This window comes from Schistocerca nitens, chromosome 1 (genome assembly GCF_023898315.1).
Source record: "Schistocerca nitens isolate TAMUIC-IGC-003100 chromosome 1, iqSchNite1.1, whole genome shotgun sequence".
Lineage (NCBI taxonomy): Eukaryota > Metazoa > Arthropoda > Insecta > Orthoptera > Acrididae > Schistocerca > Schistocerca nitens.
This window is the reverse complement of record NC_064614.1, coordinates 881466679-881488738: the sequence shown is the minus strand read 5'-3', so window position 1 is coordinate 881488738 and position 22060 is coordinate 881466679. Positions and strand designations below refer to the sequence as shown.

General features: G+C 40.2%; 1 protein-coding gene across 2 annotated transcripts in view; it reads right to left on the bottom strand.

Moving 5' to 3' along the window:
* The window catches only part of LOC126263922 (FACT complex subunit Ssrp1), a 97954-nt gene that overhangs the window by 20074 nt on the left and 55820 nt on the right, over nt 1-22060 (bottom strand). For both annotated transcript variants that reach the window (XM_049960954.1, XM_049960955.1), the window contains exons 7-9: nt 8404-8507; nt 5849-5977; nt 5549-5707 (exon numbers count right to left, since the gene is read on the bottom strand). In XM_049960954.1, the coding sequence (XP_049816911.1) occupies nt 5549-5707; nt 5849-5977; nt 8404-8507 (392 nt within the window). The remainder of the gene's footprint in view (nt 1-5548; nt 5708-5848; nt 5978-8403; nt 8508-22060) is intronic.

The window sequence follows — 22060 nt, the reverse complement described above, 5'->3', positions numbered from 1 at the left end:
CAGTCCATGCATCCCTATGTTGACACCACTAAAAATGCAGCAATTTGTGTTGTGCTAATGGCAGCCTATGCATGGGATGATAATTCCCAAGACTGGCTGCTGCTAGTCTGAAACCAATGATGCTGGATGACACAGAGATGCATTCAGTCCATTACTTGTTCGAGGATGGCAGGTGCAAAGTTAAAGTGGCAAGATATGCTTGGTGCACAATATTTTTTTGGCAATCCTCCTTTGTAGGAGCCAGAATGGTTGACTGGAACCTTGATGACAAATATGCCTATCCTCAAGTTCCCATGCAGTCTATCATTGGGCCACTGTCACATCTAAATGCCTCACAAATCTGTATATTGCAATGTCCAGCTGGCCAAATGGAGACCTGCTGTGAGGCCCCTTTCAAACACCATCAAGTGCTGACAATGCTGTCTCATATGAGTATGCAGCATCTCCATTTCCTTCATAGTGCCCACTAAATATGATGTTCTGGCTCCTTTTTTACCCTACCAGGCCTGTTAACAACACTAAACAAACATATCAGTGCACTCTGTGGCAATCCTACTTTCCACAGAGAATCACAACTTTAATCATTTACAGACCCACCGATAGTGTGTATGTGTACAAAGTTATACTGACGCCTGACCATGTTTTCTATGCGCTTCACTTATTTTGTCAGACATTATTTTGGCCACTATGATATAGAGATGTGCAACCAGTAAGGGTAAATAACAAATGTACATTTTTACATTCAGCTGTTGCAAGCAATACATTAAAGTTGATTTCACACCTGTATCTCCATTCTTATAACCTTTCCTGTATAAAGTTAATGCCTCAGTAACCAAACTAGCACTTCGCCTTCTGAAAATAGTTCTCTTCCCAGACAAAATACAAGACACCAACAGTGATCTTACTCATATAGTTATTGCCAAGAGATGAAAGAGAGCTGTCTCCTGCTGACCTATTAAACATCTTTCAAGTCAAGAATGAACACTTTTCACAAAAAATTTTGTTTTTCAGGAACTGAACAAAACTGTATAGGATGATCTCTGTGAAACACAAGATTAGGGGGAAACGTTACACCCGCAGTAGTGTGAGGATGTATAAAAATGGCAAAACAGTAATACGTGAAGAAGGCAAAACTGAACGAACAAAGCAATATATAAATGGGCTGTACAAGTGAAACAAACTTCAAGTCAGTCATCAATCCCACACATCCTCCCTTTACCACCTACTCCAGTCTTGGCTCTGACATCTCCTAACATACCAGAATCATTGTCACCTGTGAAAGAAACCATTTGGTCCACCATCTTAGCTGTAAACATCACGTGGCGTGTATGTGAGCATAGTAACTAACAGGCTGTCTATTCCCATGAATGGCCCCCACCAAACTAGGGCAGAGAGATAGCAGTGAGTTGTTAAGCATGTACCAGATACACTGTGTTCTTGACTTTTATGACTGTTTCATAGTCTATATCATCTGATTCCCCCCCCCATGAACCATGGACCTTGCCGTTGGTGGGGAGGCTTACATGCCTCAATGATACAGATAGCCGTACCGTAGGTGCAACCACAACGGAGGGGTATCTGTTGAGAGGCCAGACAAACGTGTGGTTCCTGAGGAGGAGCAGTAGTCTTTTCAGTAGTTGCAGGGGCAACAGTCTGGATGATTGACTGATCTGGCCTTGTAACACTAACCAAAATGGCCTTGCTATTCTGGTACTGCGAACGGCTGAAAGCAAGGGGAAACTACAGCCGTAATTTTTCCCGATGGCATGCAGCTTTACTGTATGATTAAATGATGATGGCGTCCTCTTGGGTAAAATATACCGGAAGTAAAATAGTCCCCCATTCGGATCTCCGGGCGGGGACTACTCAAGAGGACGTCGTTATCAGGAGAAAGAAAACTGGCATCGGAGTGTGGAATGTCAGATCCCTTAATCAGGCAGGTAGGTTAGAAAATTTTAAAAGGGAAATGGATAGGTTGCAGTTAGATATAGTGGGAATTAGTGAAGTTCAGTGGCAGGAGGAACAAGATTTTTGGTCAGGTGAATACATGGTTATAAACACAAAATCAGATAGGGGTAATGCAGGAGTAGGTTTAATAATGAATAAAAAAATAGGAGTACAGGTAAGCTACTACAAACAGCATAGTGAATGCATTATTGTGGCCAAGATAGACACGGAGCCCACGCCAAGTTTATATGCCAACTAGCTCTGCAGATGACAAAGAAATTGATGAAATGTATGATGAGATAAAAGAAATTATTCAGATAGTGAAGGGAGACAAAAATTTAATAGTCATGGGTGACTGGAATTCAAGAGTAGGAAAAGGGAGAGAAGGAAACGTAGGTGAATATGGACTGGGGCTAAGAAATGAGAGAGGAAGCCGCCTGGTAGAATTTTGCACAGAGCATAACTTGATCATAGCTAACACTTGGTTCAAGAATCATGAAAGAAGGTTGTATACATGGAAGAACCCTGGAGATACTAAAAGGTATCAGATAGATTATATAATGGTAAGACAGAGATTTAGGAACCAGGTTTTAAATTGTAAGACATTTCCAGGGGCAGATGTGGACTCTGACCACAATCTATTGGTTATGAACTGTAGATTAAAACTGAAGAAACTGCAAAAAGGTGGAAATTTAAGGAGATGGGACCTGGATAAAATGAAAGAACCAGATGTTGTACAGAGTTTCAGGGAGAGCATAAGGGAGCAATTGACAGGAATGGGGGAACGAAACACAGTAGAAGAAGAATGGGTAGCTTTGAGGGACGAAATAGTGAAGGCAGCAGAGGATCAAATAGGTAAAAAGACGAGGGCTAGTAGAAACCCTTGGGTAACAGAAGAAATATTGAATTTAATTGATGAAAGGAGAAAATATAAAAATGCAGTAAATGAAGCAGGCAAAAAGGAATACAAACGTCTCAAAAATGATATAGACAGGAAGTGCAAAATGGCTAAGCAGAGATGGCTAGAGGACAAATGTAAGGATGTAGAGGCTTATCTCACTAGGGGTAAGATAGATACTGCCTACAGGAAAATTAAAGAGACCTTTGGAGAAAGGAGAACCACTTGCATGAATATCAAGAGCTTTGATGGAAACCCAGTTCTAAGCAAAGAAGGGAAAGCAGAAATGTGGAAGGAGTATATAGAGGGTCTATACGTGGGCGATGTACTTGAGGACAATATTATGGAAATGGAAGAGGATGTAGATGTAGATGAAGATGAAATGTGAGATATGATACTGCGTGAAGAGTTTGACAGAGCACTGAAAGACCTGAGTCGAAACAAGGCCCCCAGAGTAGACAACATTCCATTAGAACTACTGACAGCCTTGGGAGAGCCAGTCCTGACAAAACTCTACCATCTGATGAACAAGATGTACGAGATAGCTGAAATACCCTCAGACTTCAAGAAGAATATAATAATTCCAATCCCAAAGAAAGCAGGTGTTGACAGACGTGAAAATTACCGAACTATCAGTTTAATAAGTCACAGCTGCAAAATACTAACGCGAATTCTTTACAGACGAATGGAAAAACCGATAGAAGCCGACCTCGGGGAAGATCAGTTTGGATTCCGTAGAAATGTTGGAACACGTGAGCCAATACTGACCCTACAACTTATCTTAGAAGAAAGATTAAGGAAAGGCAAACCTATGTTTCTAGCATTTGTAGACTTAGAGAAAGCTTTTGACAATGTTGATTGGAATACTCTCTTTCAAATTCTGAAGGTGGCACGGATAAAATACAGGGAGCGAAAGGCTATTTACAATTTGTACAGAAAGCAGATGGCAGTTATAAGAGTCGAGGGGTATGAAAGGGAAGCAGTGGTTGGGAAGGGAGTGAGACATGGTTGTAGCCTCTCCCATATGTTATTCAATCTGTATATTGAGCAAGCAACAAAGGGAACAAAAGAAAAGTTTGGAGTAGGTATTAAAATCCATGGAGAAGAAATAAAAACTTTGAGGTTCGCCGATGACATTGTAATTCTGTCAGAGACAGCGAAGGACTTGGAAGAGCAGCTGAACGGAATGGACAGTGTCTTGAAAGGAGGGTATTAGATGAACATCAACAAAAGCAAAACGAGGATTATGAAATTTGGTCGAACTAAGTCGGGTGATGCTGAAGGAATTAGATTAGGAAATGAGACACTTAAAGTAGTAAAGGAGTTTTGCTATTTAGGGAGCAAAATAACTGATGATGGTCCAAGTAGAGAGGATATAAAATGTAGACTGGCAATGGCAAGGAAAGCGTTTATGAAGCAGAAAAATTTGTTAACATTGAGTATAGATTTAAGTGTCATGAAGTGTTTCTGAAAGTATTTGTATGGAGTGTAGCCATGTATGGAAGTGAAACATGGATGATAAATAGTTTAGACAAGAAGAGAATAGAAGCTTTCGAAATGTGGTGCTACAGAAGAATGCTGAAGGTTAGATGGGTAGATCACATAACTAATGAGGAGGTATTGAATAGAATTGGGGAGAAGAGGAGCTCGTGGCACAACTTGACTAGAAGAAGGGACCGGTTGGTAGGACATGTTCTGAGGCATCAAGGGATCACAAATTTAGTATTGGAGGGCAGCGTGGAGGGTAAAAACCGTAGAGGGAGACCAAGAGATGAATACATGAAGCAGATTCAGAAGGATGTAAGCTGCAGTAGGTACTGGGAGATTATGAAGCTTGCACAGGATAGAGTAGCATGGAGAGCTGCATCAAACCAGTCTCAGGACTGAAGACCACAACAACAACAACAACAACAACAACAACAACATCTGACTTTTCCCCACTAACACAATCTTTTGCAGAGTGTGCAATTGATAACATACTCTTTAATATAGCCTTTGTTCCTGTAATTTCCCTGGCCACAACTTTTCCTAGTTCTTGTCCTCACTGATTCTAGCCCCTTCTCTGCTCCCATTCTAGCCTCACACATGCCTGCTATCCCCCAGTGCACTGACAAAATTCCCTTTCTGAATAGGTTTCACAGTGAAAGTCCATTTCTCACAGCCATAAATTAAAACTTTTAGTACGCACTGACCATAAACTTCGTGTTTAAAGCAAACTGAAAACTTGATCTTTGTAATTCTATTAAAGTTAGCAAACACACCTTACATCATTCTTTCCTCACTTTGTCTTTTGTTGTTCATCCAATCCCTGAATACAAATATAGAGTTTATTTGTCTTGATCATAAGATATGATGCTGATGACCAATTTAGATTGCTAAACATTTATCTTCAGACCTTAACACCTTAGTTACGGCAAATGACATGTACCAAGTACCAGAGTATGCAGCAAGCATGTCATTACAACTTGTCAGTCTAGTGTTGAATTAAACAGTTGAGGTGAGGTTCTATAGTGATCTAGTTTGATACGTAGGTACAACGTAAACACATGGTCTTCAACAAGAATTATCTGTGTGAAGTCTGAACAATCTGTGCATACATATGTGGATGAAAACTGAACAAGGTGCAGAAAGAATCCTCTACTAGTTCCTATTATGATAAACATGTACAGTGTTATGCATGAAAATCTACCGAATATTATTTACCTTGTACCACCACCACTTCTCGCAAAATTAACACTGACAATTTCTTCAAATCTAATATGCACAGGAGGCTTATGAACATAAATAAATCCCCTTTCCAATGGGTAGAGGTATCCAGCAGCTGCCTTGTATGAACAAGATATAGCTGGTGTACCGGAGTGCCTGCAAACAAAATAATATTTTTGAAGTATTTAATGCACAGCAACAATGTATCACAATATTTCTACACATTTTGTACTTCGAAGTAACTGTTAACATAAGAAGATATTAAAACAAGTTCAGAGTGCAAATTTTGCAACTTACCCAACAAAATTTCCTGGTGTTGTAATTTTTCTGTTTACAATAGCTTTCATAACTTTTCCCAAAATTTCATATGTTGGGCCAGTCATTTCCTTGCTTAATTTTCCTTCATACTTTTCTTGCAGTTCCTCTCTGTAACAAAATTTGAAAAATAATTTATTTTCTTAGAAAACAGAATAAAATGCATGTACAAGCCAAAACTTTTTGACCACCTGCTTTAAGCACATACTGGGCCACCTTTGCAACTCCATACATCAATGATTCTGTATGGCACAAATTCGACAACTGCTAGGTAGGTTTTGGAGCTATGAGACACCAGATATCTATACACAGGTCATGCAATGCCTATAAATTACATATTGGTGGTTTGTGAGCGTGGGACTGGCATCTGGTAGTGTCCCAGATGGGTTCCATCACTTTCGTACCATGCAAATTTGATGTGCGAGATAGCAACATGAGTTTACTATCATGCTCTTTAACCCACTATAAGATGATTCTGGCTTTGTGACAAACTTTTATCCTGCTGGAAGATGTCATCGCCATAAAGATGAGCACAACAGTAGCATATGACCGGTCAGCCAGTTTGGCCATACCCGAGGTGCTTGGTCCCACGTACCTGGCCACAACAATCTGCCATCTGTCATAATTGCTTACATCAGTGGCTTTCCTTATTTGTAGCTCATATCACCATTACAATTTCTCCCCCTTTACCTCTTCTCCACTTATAAACTTTCGTTTACCACATCACATGCACACAATGCCACTGTGTGGAATTCGATCTTCAGGGAGGTAATGATCCAAATGTTTTGATTCGTCAGTGTATGTGCCACTAATGTTTTTATGTAATTTGTGTTTATTGTCCTTGCAAAGAGGAAATATTTAAACAAGTCCTGTCTTCACCAGGTGGTGAAAGTGTCAAGCACCTTGAAGAATATGTTGAAACTGTTGAAGATGTGTGTTGTTGTGAACTATTTTACAGCCTTGAACTCTATTGAAAGCCTAGCTGTTTTTATTGTTGAGCACTGCTCAGAATTTTGCAATTTACTGCTGACAGAGAGAGCTCCAAGATACCATTAATTCATGGTCTACAATCTAAGCTTAGTGACCATTCAAGAGAGATTAAAAATTATAGAGGAAGCAGTCCCATCCCCGACAGAACCTTGGATAAACATCAAACTGCTGAAGCAAACGCAAGTACATTTAACATCCCTGTTCTAATCTGCAGACAGAGCAAGCCTAATGAAACAACCCCTTAATGGAGTGTGACACAGGAAAGACTGTCATTTCTTCTATCAGTAAACTGTTTGATTCAAGGAACATAATGAAAGGTTATTAGACAGTTCTCAGTTAATGATGTAAATTCCCATTCTACAAGAACTTTCAACATCAGAATGTCTTGTAACATAGACAACATTAAGAGATTTAGTTACTTGTTCTTGTAGAAAAGGTAAAGACGTTGATGCAATTGCTATTCTTCCTTCCTGGAAATCAGAGTATGGGCACTTTGTGGGAGCTGCAGTTAAGACTTTGTGGATCCCAGTCATAATGTTGATGGTGAGAGGTCATTTTCAACATACTGCAATCTACTGTCTGACAGAACAGCTCTGACTCCCAGTAATATGGAAGACATGGTATCGTGTCTTTCTCAGACTAATTTGTAGATTATGTACAGTGGCAGTATACATGTTTTCCAAACATTCACGATTTGATGTATGTGTTTTCATCAGATTTATAATTTTCATGCTTTTTGAATTTATGTAGAAATAAAAGATGTTTCACTGCAAATTATCAATGATTTTTGCTTTAGCTTTTATTGTTGAAACTGGGAATAAAATTTAGCAAAATTGACAAAATGATATACAAAAAGTTAAAAATACACCAACACAGCTTTTTAAAAATGATGAAACCAGGCAAAAATTTTCATTACAAACAGTTGCCTCTAATTACAACCTTAAAAAACTTATGATCATTTTTTATTGAACAGTCATCACACAAAAATGTGATACAGTTGCGATGTGTGACTGTGTTGTTATGGCAGTTTTAAAACTGTACAATGTATTCACTTTCACTTAAAGCTTCAACTCTCTTTGGTTAATAGATCTTTCTAAATGGATGCACTCGAAGTTCTGATCCTTTATAGCTACTTCAAAGTATGTTTTTGATATAGTGCATAATATACTTGTCAAATTCGTAAATCGGTTCTTTCATAATTCTCACCGAGATGCTACAGTTTTTTCTTACTCCTTTTCCCAATTTGACTTTTTTTTCTTAATTTAAATACTGATCCACTTTCCTCGTTTTTTTCCACTTTTAGCAATTATCTCCAACAATTTTGTTTTATTTTCTTTGGTATGATCTTATACCTTTTTTTTTTTTTTTTTCCTTAGTGAATTTTGTTCTGGCACTTTAAATTCCCTGTTTTTTTTCCTGCCCAACACCAATGTCAGAATTTGGGAATTGTCACATAAAATAACAAATTGACTGGACATGACATACAAAAACACTACTGCCTTTATAATGTAGTGCAAAGTTACAAGAGTAGCACATGCAAAACTTACTCTGATATAGGTAGTTCAACAGTAATGTCCTCTTCTTGACCAAATTGAAAAACAAGGTAGTGGTACCTTGTCTGACCCTGCTTTATTGGAGGATCCAAGCTGACCTGTTGTAAAATGAAACCAGAAAATGTAAAGCAAATTTATCTACTTTTAAGTACATAGCAATTCATTATATCTCAAAAATAATGAATACCCATCTACTGATCTTGTATGGTACCATTCTCACAAATATGGTCTTTTTTATGGTTTAATATTCAGCAGCCTACTTTGAAATACACAAATATGTGACTGAAGTCATTTATGGAAAACCTAAACAACTTACCATGTGGCCTAGTGATGGACTGAACACTACTTCTCTCAAATGGAATGTGTGTAACTGGAATATCTGTTACTCAGTAAGACCAAGAATACAAAAAAATTAAGCAAAAAAAAATTTAAACCATTTAAAAGAAGAGAAATGGCAGTTGAATACCAATGTTAATGGAGATGATCCTAGTTCATTCAGAAATAGTGAATTTCATAAGGGATGCAACCAAATAATTGCTAGAAGACTTCAACCAAATAGTTTTTACAATCCATTCCACTTGCAAAAAATGTACACTATGCACCACAGAAGTAATCCACAATCCACAAACCACCACCACCACTGCTGCTGCTTAAACTGCCAAGGGGGAGGTGACCATGAGAAAAGGATTCAATAATCAATGAAAGGATAAGTTCTATTAGTCGGGGCATAGAATGTCAGAAACTTGAACATGGCAGGGAAGTTAGAAAATGTGAAAAGGAAAATACAAAGGCTCATTCTAGATACAGTAGGGGTCAGTGAAGTGAAATGGCAAGAAGAAAAGGATTTTTGGTCAGATGACTATAGGGTAATGTCAACAGCAGCAAAAAATGGTATAACGGGAGTACAATTTACTATGAATAGGAATGTAGAGCAGAGATTGCGCAATTGTGAACAGTTCAGCGATAGGGTTGTTCTTAGCAGAATCGACAGCAAATCAACACAGTGAACGATATTTCAGGTATACATGCTGACATCACAAGCTAAAGATGAAGAGATAGAGAAAATATATGAGGATACTGAAAGGGTAATGCAGTATGTAAAGGGAGATGAAAATCTAATAGTCATGGGGGGACTGGAATGCAGTTGTAAGGGAAGGAGTAGAAGAAGAAGTTACAGAAGAATGTGGTTTGGGACAAGGAATGAGAGAGGAGAAAGACTAATTGACTTCTGTAACAACTTCAGCTTTTTAATAGAGAATACTCTGTTCAAGAATCACAAGAGGAGAGAGTATACTTGGAAAAGGCCGGGTGATATGGGAAGATTTCAGTTAGATTACGTGAGGGTCAGACACAGATACTGGATTGTAAGGTGTGCCCAGGAGCAAATATACTCCTATCACAATGCAGTAATGATGAAGAGTAGGATGGATCAATGTGCAAAGAAGTGGCATACAAGAGTACTGAGGAATGATGAGATATGCTTGTGGACTAAAGATACAGCAATGAGGAATTTCTGAGTAGGCAGTACATTTGGAGAGGAATGGACATCTCTCAAAAGGGCAACCACAAAAGTTGGAAAGAAAAACACCAGCACAAAGAAGGTAACTGGAAAGAAACCAAGGGAGACAGAAGATACACTTCAGCTGATTGATGAAAGAAGTAAGTAAAAATTTTTTCAGGAGTACAGAAATACACATTGCTGGGGCATGAAGTAAACAGGAAGTGCAGGAAAGCTAAGACAAAATGGCTCCATGAAAAATGTGGAGAAATCCAGTAAGAAACGATTGTCAGAAGGACTGACTCAACTTATAGGAAAGTCAAAACAACCTAGGATAAAATTGAAAGCTAGGATGGTAACATTAAGAGTGCTATGGGAGTTCCGCTGTTAAAGCCAGAGGAGTCAGCGAATAGTTGGGAAGAGTACATTGAAGGCCTATATGATGGGGAAGATTTGTCTGATACGATAGAAGAAGAAACAGGAGTCGATTTCGAAGAGATTGGGGACTGGTATTAGAATCAGAATTTAAAAGAGCTTTGGAGGACTTAAGATCAAAAAAGGCAGAAGGGATAGATAACATTCCATCAGAATTTCTAAAATCATGGGGAGAAGTGGTAACAAAACGACTATTCACATTGGCGTATAGAATGTACGAGTCTGGCGACATACCATGTGACTTTTGGAAAAATATCATTCACACAATTGCGAAGACTAAGAGCTGAAACGTGCAGGAATTATCACATAATCAGCTTAACAGCTCATGCATCCAAATTGCTGACAAGATTAATATACCGAAGAATGGAAAAGAAAATTGAAGATATGTCGGACAACGATCGGTTTGGCTTTAGAAAAGGTGAAGACCCCAGAGATGCGAGTCTGTCGCGGTTGATAATGGAAGCAAGACTAAAGAAGTATCAAGACACTTTCATATGATTTGTTGACCTGGAAAAAACGTTCGACAATGTAAATTGGTGTAATATGTTTGAAATTCTGAGAAAAATAGGGGTAAGCTATAGGAAGGGACAGGTAATATACAAAATGTACAAGAGCCACGAGGGAATAATAAGAGTGGATGACCAAGAACCAAGAGCTCGGACTAAAATGGGATGTAATCATTCTCCCCTACTGTTCAATCTGTACATCTAAGAAGCAATTATGGAAATAAAACAAAGGTTCAGGAGTGGAAATAAAATTTAAGATGAAACAATATCAATGATATGATTCACTGATGGCATTGCTATTCTCAGTGAAAGCGAAGAATAATTACAGGATGTTCTGAGTGTAAAGAACAATCTAATAAGTACAGAATATGGATTGAGAGTAAATCGAAGACATATGAAAGTAATGACAAAAAGCAGAAATGAGAACAGCGAGAAACTTAACATAAGGACTGATGGTCACGAGGCAGATTAAGTTAACAAATTCTACTACCTAGGGAGGTACAATAATCACTGACGGACAGAGCAAAGAGGACATCAAAAACAGGCTATCACTGCAAAAAGCGCATTCCTGGCCAAGAGAAATCTACTAGCATCAAAAATAGGCCTTAACTTGAGGAAGGAATTTCTGCAAAAGTACATTTGGAGCACAGCATTGTATGGTACTGAAACATGGACTGTGGGAAAAGCAGAACTAAAGAGATTAGAAGCATTTCAGATGCGGTGCTACAGATGAATGCTGAAAATTAGGCGGCCTGATTAGGTAAGGAATGAGGAGGTTCTGCACAGAAGTGGAGAAGAGAGAAACATGGAGACAACACTGAGAAGGAGAAGGGGCAGGATGATGGGATATCTGTCAAGACATAAGGGAATGACTTCCATGGTACTAGAGGAAGTTGTAGAGGGCAAAAACTGTAGAGAAAGACAGAGATTGGAATACATTCAGCAAGTAATTGAGGACATAGGTTGCAGGGCTGGCACAGGAGAGGAATTCGTAGCAGACCACATCAACACCAGTCAAAAGAGCGATGACTAAGAAAGGGACTTCAAGAGCATTGGATGTTGCTGAAGGTAGATTAGTGAAACCAAATCCAGTTGCAGAAAAGGCACAAGCAGTGGAAAAAAAGAAGAAAAAAAGAAGGCATGTAAAGTAGGTTTAGAAATGTCTCCCCTAGATAACAGCAACACATTATTCATTCTGACTGCAAATAAAATTCAAAAAAGGTGATGTGATTTGCTTCTCTTCAGGAAGTTTCCACAGAATTTTATAGATTATTTGATGGTATTTCTGATGGTAAATCATATGATCTTAGTTTGCAATTCTTTCATTTAGGAAACATTTAAAGTAATGATACTGTTGATCAACATGTCTAAACTGAAAACTTTATCGAATGATTTGAAGCATGAAATAAACAACAATGCCTGGACAATTACGTCTGAAAGTGATAGAACAGCTGATTATTTCACAGCACAACTGTGTGCTGGTGAAGAGTTTTTATCAAATAAAGAAAAACAAAATACAAATCAAGACACACTTACTTTAGGTTCAAAAGAAGGGAAGAAATATTATACGAGCTTCAAATAAAAGACAAAAACAATCTGACATTACCGCAAAAAAATCAAATCATCTGATCAAACAATGTCAAAAGTAGGTAGTAGATAGCAGATGGAAAGCTACCAAAATCACAGGCAAGCTGTAATTCTCAAGCTGACAATGATTCAGATAAGAAACAGAGTTTATTATGACATCAGATGTGATTTAGTCTTGACTCCAATAAAAACATATGTATGTGGGATAGTGGGGCAACAAACCATGTTACCAATTGAATTGCTTAGTTTTAAAACCTCTTTAGTCACTGTTCTTGACAAGTTCATTTAACATGTGGCATAATTAAATTTGAAGGGTAGAAATGTCATTATGTGTTAAAAACCAGTAAGTGTGCTGTACACTGCAGCCATGAGGGGGCTGTTAATATATTCTAAAAAAGATATGTAACATGAAGGAATGATCCAAATGAGACAGGAATCGGTAGATAGGATGTACATTCAAAAAAAAGAACTTCACAAAATCAGCATGTCAGGTGTGCATCGGTCCACCACTAGCTCTTATGCAAGCAGTTATTTGGGTTGGCACTGATCGACACAGTTTTTAGGTGCCCTTCTGAGGGATATTGTGCCAAAGTTTGTCCAATAGATGCATTATATCATCAAAATTCCCAGACAGATGGAGGGCACTGCTTAAAATGCCCCAAACATTCTGAATTAGGGAGAGATCCGGTGACTTGCTGGCCTAAGTAGGGTTTGGCAAGCACAAAGACATGAAGCAGAAACTCTTGCTGTTTGTGGTTGGGCATTGTATTGCTGAATTATAAGCCCGGAATGGCTCAGTACGAAGGGCAACAAAATGGGGCATAGAATACTGCGAGGGTGCGGCACATGACAACCAAAGAGGTCCTGCTATGGCAAGAAATGGCACCCTACACCATCATTCCTAGTTGTCAGGCTGTATGGCAAACGACAGTCAGGTTGTTATCCCACTGCTGTCCAGGACATCTCCAGCCACATCTGCAGTCTGTAACACTACTGACTGGAGTATGCTTGTCCTCAGTGATGAGTCCCACTTTCAACTGAGCCCCGATGACCAGCGAAGACGTATCTGTAGATGTCATGGACAGCAGTGGGACACCAACCTGTCTGCCACCCACCATATGACACAACAATCAGGAGCAATGGTCCTGAATGTCATTCCTTTCCTTAGCAGGAACCCTATGGTTGTCATTTGTGGCACCCTTACAGAACAGCAGTATATCAATGGTATTCTACACCCAGCTTTGTTGCCCTTACTCTAGAATTATATTGCAGCAAGATAATGCCCATCCACACATGGCAAGAGTTTCTATTGCTTGTCTTCATGCTTGCCAAAACCCTTCGTCTGACAGCAAGGTCAATGGATCTTTCCCTAATTCGGAAGATTTGGAGCATTTTGGGAGGGGTCCTCCAGCATCTGGGGATTCTGACAATCTAATATGCCAACTGGACAGAATTTGGCACGATATCCCTCAGGATGATGTCCAACAACTCTATCAATCAATGCCAACCTGAATAATTGCTTGCATAAGAGCCGGAGTTAAAGCAACACGTTACAGACTCGCTCAGTTTGTGACGCTCTTTCTCTTGAATTAATCATCCAATTTTTGTGGAATTGTAATCATTTGTTTGTCTTTGCATGTACAGTAGAGCGTCGATTATCCGAAGTAATTGGGGGATATGGGTGTTCGGAAAACTGGTTTGTTCGGATAATCGAACTGTACATGTTTATTTGCCAAAAAGAAGTACTGTACAGTAAATTTATTCCTAAAAACATGCATCTCTTTTAGTATTACAAAGTAACATACAAAGGTAACTTCAGTAGGAATATATAGTATGTGGCACAGTTTATTAAACAAAAATATAAACATATTACATACGCATTTTGCATGAACAATACACACAGTATACAAAATTAACATTTAAAAAGAACCCTTTATTTTGGTCTGTCTAAACAAGCCTACACGCTTACGAGCAGCTAAGTCACGTACACTTTCATCTTGGGCTTCAAACCATCGCAAGGCAGTATCTAAACAAGTGAACGCCTCAGAAGCTGTTGGTATACTTTCATCTTCACTTTCTGGAGCACTGACTGATGAGATGCTGGCGGCGTCATCTTTATCAGTGATGACGTTTACAATCTCGCTGTCCTGCATGATTTGGTGTCCTGGATCTGCATCATCGATATTCATCCATTCATGAACGTCGTCTTCATCACATTCATGGCAATCTATTTCTTTTAGCATACCGAGAATTTCGGACATATCGTTCTGTTCGTCATTTTCAATCATACCTTGTGAATTTTCTTCTGTGTCCAAAATTTTATTACAGGCTTTCTTCAAATTCTCTTCCTTTACACTATTCCATGCTGCGCTGATCATGTAGGACACGTCTTTCAAGTCAATATTCTTATGATTTCTTAAGAGACTTTCTTCTCCATCCTCTTCTCTTTCTAACAATAGCTTACGCAACAATTCTTTCCTGTAATATCGTTTGAGAGTCTCAATAACGCCTTGATCCATGGGCAGTAATAAGGAGGTTACGTTAGATGGAAGAAATATTACCTTTATGAACTCGTCTTCTTTGTTTAAAATATCACATGATGGATGAGTTGGTGCATTGTCAAGGAGAAGTAGTGTTTTCTCCCTCTTCCCATTCTTTAGCTGATGAGCTTTTACAGAGGGTACGAAAACATCCAGAAACCACTTCATAAAAATCGTACTGTCCATCCAGGTACTCTTTTGTGAGGTGTACACAACAGGCAAGGCTGACATATTAACGTGCTTGAAACAACGTGGTTTTTTACTTTTACCAATGATGAACATATGCAGTCGGTGACTTCCGGTAGCATTAGCACTAGCCAAAGCTGTAATACGGTCCTTGCTTGTTTTAGGACCAGGTGCTGCTAATTCGTGACGTGAAACAAGAGTTTTTCTCGGTAAAGCTTTTCTGTTAAGTCCAGTTTTGTCAGCATTGTAAACGTTTTCGAGAGCGTATTCTTCTTCCCTTAATACATCCCTTAGTTTGACTTTGAAAGAATCAGCTGCTGAAGAATCAGCCGACAGTTTTTCTCCCTGTATTGTAAGCTCACGAATGCCGTGTCTTGACTTGAAGTGTTTTAACCAGCCCGTGCTTGCTTTTAAGTTCGAAGGCCCTCCAAGTTTTTCGTTGAACTGCATTGCCTTCTCACACAGAATGGGATCTGAGATAGGTTCCCCTTCCGATCTCTTTTGTGTAAACCACTTGTAAACAGCATCATCTAGCTCTGTGTTAGTGGCGAGCTTCACAGTTTTATGGCTTGTTGATCCATCAGTAGAATCAAGCATAGCTATAAAATTTGCTATGCTCGTCTTTTGTTTTTTTGTATCCGTAATTGTCGACTTCCCCACCTTGTACTCATTGGATAAAGTGGTTGCAGATTCACCTTCTTCTAACCTTCTAATAATCTCGTACTTGTCCCTCATAGAAAGGACAACACGTTTACGTTTACCGTATTTACTCGAATCTAAGCCGCACTTTTTTTCTGGTTTTTGTAATCCAAAAACTCACCTGCGGCTTAGAATTGAGTGCAAAGTAAGAGGAAGTTCTGAAAAAGGTTGGTAGGTGCCGCCACAACTAACTTCTGCCGTCATACGTATGTAGCACTACACAGGCATGCTTTGTAGGCACAAAGATAAATACTGGCGCCAAAACCTCTGCGTCAGTAAATAAATTTAAAAAAGGTGGGAGACGAGCTTTTTTCTCCACCCAGAGTTTTGACCACTGCATTTTCATACTTTATCCAACGAAGTAAATACAAATTCCGTATTGTTCATCTTCGAATGTAGCAGCATTTCAATGTACTACAAAAATCCGACTGGCAAGACTGTTTGTGATGTTTGTCAATATGGCCAACTCTACATTCTGAATTTTTTCCTAATTGTGAGAAGAGATGGTTGCTAATAGGAACTTTTATGAATTGTGAATCACATGCACTATTCTCTTCACCATAAGAATAATATGAATATAAACATTTTGCCATGTATTCTTTCGTGTTTGCTGCTATCTCATTTAAATCCTGTCTGCCTAATAAACTACGAAACTAGAATGACACAACAGCAAACGCAGAAGAATATACATATCATGTAATGTTTATACTCGTATTATTCTTATGCCTAATAGTGATACAGTCAGAAATGAAGCACGGCAATTGAGTAGATTTTAAAGCTAAGATGACTAATTTCTGTGCAGAGTGTAATGTACTAAAGAGGTGTCTGCAAAGATTTTGAAACAGAGAAAAATTTTCGCTAAACTCTCGTTCAGAACATCATCTATCATACGCAGTCTATTATTTGGTTATTGATGATCATTGTCAAAGAAAGCAGCAGTGCAAGTAACAACAAATAGCAGTCTCTTGCCATTGTTTCGCTAATGAGACGATCCCTCTTTTTTTTTTTTTTTTCCGGCGGTAGCATGCACAAAAGCAAGCATTCCACGAGCGGCGACAGGCCGTAAACACTCATTATCAGAATGTGACAAACAATGCACGACACAGTACAGTAATGCATTTTCAGCTTATAGTGACGTAAACGCGTATAACAAAGAGAACGGCAATTATCAGATCAAAGAAAAATAAGCAATCAATTCAAACCAGACGAAGCACGTGAAAAAGGAAGGGTATCCGTGTAAATACGGATGGAGCGCCTGATGCATAGCAATGGCTACCCGGTAAAGCTAAACTGCTAAGCTTACGACTCGAACCAAACTCCTGTAGCTGTATCGTCATTCATTCGACCTAAATTGTCTCTCATATTACAATGGACCAACTTTGTTTCGATTTGGGTGGGGCCTAAAACTTTTCTCTCCCCTTGAATTTCGAGTCTCAAATTTCAGGTGCGGCTTAGATTCAGGAAAATTTTTTTCCTTGATTTCGAGTCTCATTTTGCAGGTGCGGCTTAGATTCGAGTGCGGTTTATTTTGAATAAATACGGTAAGCATTTTGTATCGTCAAGTTCACTTCTTCACGCAGCAGCACACAAGTGGTCGTAACAGAGAACAGAAGGTGACTGTTTGCACTGTGAGAAGCTCTTCTTGGGGGTGCGCAATCCTTCAAACTGCGCGGAGCGGCACGCCTCAACTCTAAGCTGGCGCAGCTGTTGCTGTGAACAGCTTTGATACTGCCGCTACTTCTACTGCCAGTGCCAAGCCGACAGAAGTGTGCTGATTGTTGAAACACAGCGACTGGTGGCTTGGCTGGTCAGCAGCACCTTGTGAAGGCCCCATTAGAAGCAATGTTCTGCCAGCGGTGGCCCAGTGCGGCGACTACTGTGGGAAACTTGGTTTGGGAGAGAGGGGGATGACGGACGGTAGGGTGGGAGAGTAACAGGTGCGAGCGAGTACACAGTTCGGTTAAGCGGTCATTCGGTTGACCAACGTTCGGATAATCGGCGTTCTACTGTAAATCATTCTTTGAATTTCCATCCAATTTGGATAATTCCTTTGTGGAGTGTTGTTTTTCTTTTGTCTTGGAGTGTATTTACTTTGGTTTTTAAACTCCGTAAATCCCTAATTTGCAGGGTTTCTCACCATAACACTGTTAACACAAGAGTGTACTGCCAGTAACTGCTGGTAACACGAATTTCAAAAATTGTGGGAAGCACATTGCTTTCAGTTTGTCAAGAGACATTTCTGATTGTTTAGGCTGCGCAAGCATATCTTCTTCAGACAATAACGATGTCAGTATCAAAAACAAAGAAGGAATTAGAAACACAAATGTGCAACATCATAAAAACAGCAAGCATGAAGCAAACTCCGTAAGTAGCTTACAATAATAAAGAATGGTATCCACAAAATTGTAATGTTCCTTGCAAGCAAGTTTTCTACTTGGCCTATTACTTTCTTATTAATTGGAAATAAGTATTAACTTACTCCAACCTGTGCAAACAGTATGCGCTGCTGGTTGTGGAACAGAGTTGAGTGACACGGGTGGGTAGGCCTCTGACATTGTGACAACGTAACTTGCTAGAAGCTGATCTCATCTTAACTGCAGCAGGGAGACACTGGGGTCTGCCAGGGGGCTGTCAACAGGACTCGTGTGGAAGGCCCCTGCTGCCAACTGCACATCAATGTGATAAACAGGGTTCAGCAGGCTCAGTAAGGATGGTGCTGCTGACCCATAGGCAACACATTCACAGTCCAAGCAGGATCAAATCAGCACTTTGTAAAATCCCAGAACGAGGAGTGACTAAGAAAATAAAGAGCATTCAGCTTCTTCCTGCAAGTTGCCTTTAGCCAGCAGACATGCATCAGCCAAGTTAGCTTTTGGTCAAATAAAATACTTAATAATTGAAAAATTTCAATGACGTCAAGTAACTGGTCACCAAGATAAATCTCTGGGAGCAGGTGCACAGTCGAGAGTTGACAAAAGTGCATAACTCGTGATTTCGCAAGAGAAAATTGATAGCAATGATTAAGGACTTAATCACAAACTCTCCAGACAGCCCCCTGAAGTTGGCACACTGTGATGCAGAGGCGTAGTTCAGATAAAAGTCATTCACATACCATGACGGACAGACTGTGATGCCCACTGCATTTACAATACCAGTGAAGGCAACAGCAGTAATACCTTGCATCAATTTGCCAATATCCATCACACAACTGGCTGCAAAAGTGGCTGCAGAGGAGAAAGCCTGCCAACAGCTTTCTGAAGTGACCAACATGGAGCATTTCTAGATGTCTGTGGGTGGAGAGGGAGAGAATGATAGGAAATGTTCACTGTCACAAACATCACCATGGATGTGCCACTGGATCAGGGGTAAGATACTCAGGCTGCAAACTGCGAGATCAATAGCTGAAAACGATCTGTGGGCCACACTGAAATGTGTTGCAGCTCCAGTGTTGAATAGGCAGAAGTCCAATTCTGAAACAAGGTGTTCTAGAACTCAGCCTCTGTGATACATAGTGTCACCACCCCACAGAGGGTTATGGGCATTAAAGTCCACCAATAACAAAAGAAGGTGGCAGGGACCTGTGTCACTAACAGCTCATGGTAATGGAAAGATCCATCTAGGGTAAATAAACAATACATATTGTCATCCGAACTGACAGATAGGCACTAATGGCCACAGCCTCTAATGCAGTGGTAAGAGGCATCTGCTCACTGAAAATATTGGAGCGTATGAAGGTACAGATCCCACCAGACGCTCTCTCAACATTAACATGATTGGTATAGTATGGTTGGTAGTTTTTTGGAGCACAAAGGTGTGTTGCCATAAATCATGTTTCCTGAAGTATTATGCCAATTACCATGCAAAAAGCCATTAAATGTTCTTGACAAGTTCTGTCAAATGGCAACAGTAGCCGTTACAGTTTCATTGAAAGAGCATTGGAGTCAGATCTGAGAAAGTGGCAAATGAAAAAGATAGATGTGATTACTTCGCTACAAGGTCGTTGTCCACCTGACTGCATGATCCATTGTCATGTGTACAGGCTCAACCACTGCAGAGCTGGGGAGCAGAGCGTCCGAAGCCTCAGAAAATATCTTATCTCTCTGAGACTGATTTTTGTGAAGATTTCCCCATTTTATTTTCCGGGAGAGAAGAGGACTGTACTTTTCTTCGAGCCACAGCCTGTGGCTGCTGCTTATTGTCTTGAGAAGGGGCAAAACTTGACAGGTGTCCTCAACCCCGACACCAGAGGATGACTAGGCATCTCTAGGATGACTAAGCATCTCTGGCTGCACGATGGTGTGGAAACTGCTGGTGCTGTTGGTGTAGTGGATGAGGGAGCTGACATTCCCTCTGCCAACAATGGGGCAGATCTTGGAATACGGCCAGAGCCTGGAGATGTCGTGCAAGACCTCGTCATCATGCAAGGTGTGGACATGGCAGTTGCAAAATTGGAGGCTATATTAGTCAGATGAAGTCTTTCCAATTTTTTCCTTGCATCTTGGTAATACGGGTGATCAAGCATTTTATACTCTTGAATTTTCTTCTCCCTCTTGAACCCTGAGCATTGCAGTGAACAAGGAGGGTGCAGTTCTGAACAAGTGACACAGGCTGCCCTCATGGGATGCCCATCAACATGCCCTACATATGGCATCATTAGAACAGTGAGAGGACATGTATCCTAACTTTTGGCACTTAACACATCACTGGAGGTGGAAAGTAAGGCCTCACATCACACCTATAAACCATGACCTTAACCCTCTCAGGTAAAATGTTACCGTCAAAGGCTAGAATAAAAGTTCCAGTGTCCACTCTATTATCCTTGGGACCCTTCTGGATCCAGTGAACAAAATCGACTTCATGCCGCGGCAAATTAGCACGTAGTTCTTCATCAGTTTGTAGCATTAGGTCCTGATGGAAGATAACTCCTTGAATTCTATTGAGCTTGTTATGAGGAGAAATGGTGACTGGTATACCTCCCCTACCTTGATGCAGGCATGAAGTACCCATGATTGGTTTGTGTGATGTTTTGATCAGCAAAGATACATTTCTCATCTTCTCTACTGCCATGACTTCTCCAACCCAATTTTCGATATTTTCAACGAAAAACACCGACTTCATTGAAGTGAAAGAGACACTGCCAGTGCAGGAACAAACCAAGAACTTTGCAAACTGTCCACTTCTATTTCTCCTTCTCTGGCTCTCATGTTGAGACATGGTCAATGACGGAAATGCCGTAGGATTGTAAACTTCTGCTTTAAAATCACTGTTCATGACTGATAAGATCACCATATCTCATTCTGGATCATCCGCCCTGATGCCACCCACTCCGATCAGAGACCCACTCCGATCAGAAACTCTCCCCATGGGCACCACCCCACCAAGGCAAAGACCACCTGGCACAGTAGCCGTTCATTGCCTGGGATCCCCGTACCCCGAATTGGACAGGCACCTACTCACCTACTCCTTGGCTGACACAAGGAGGTCACAGCTCAGGCATCGGCATTGCGATCCTTGGGTTATTAGGGGGATACCACCGAGAATGTACATGACAATCCCACCATGACAGACCAGCTATCACACTGGATTTTGGGTGCACAGGTAGATCCATTTGATTGGCAGGTGCAAACGATAACAGCACACAGTGGAGAGGTAATGAATCACAGTAAGGCGTACTTTCCAAAACGGCCTGCACCTCAGTAAAATATGGAAAGTGGAGGTCAAATCCAAAAAGAGGACCACCATTAAAAAGCCCAAAAATGTGAGAGAAATGGCATTTAAAAAAAGTGAGAGGAGCAAAAACCTTCAAAAGCCCAAAGGACAGTCACAAGACCAAGGTAAAAAAACTTGACCCTCCCCCCCAAAAAAAAGGCTCCTATTAGGCACTTCTTACAACAGGCAAGGAAGGGCCACTGAACTATTCTAGCTCCTGACACCGCAGGGGGGAAGGGACGGGCTAGTAGGCTTCTGATGGTGGGCAGTTGTATATGGCTGATGGTTTCAGAATGATTTCTGGTTTAAGTGTAGCATTTCCCCCAGAGGTACATCGACAATCACATGTGCTCATACTTGAATCTGTGGTCCAAGTTTGTGTGGAGGCATTACACTTGGCAACTGGCTTCTTAAGGGCTGAGGCAAAAGTAGCAAAAACCAGAGACTGCATAGCTTTCAGAGCCTTCTTAGCTTCACCTTAAGGTATGCAT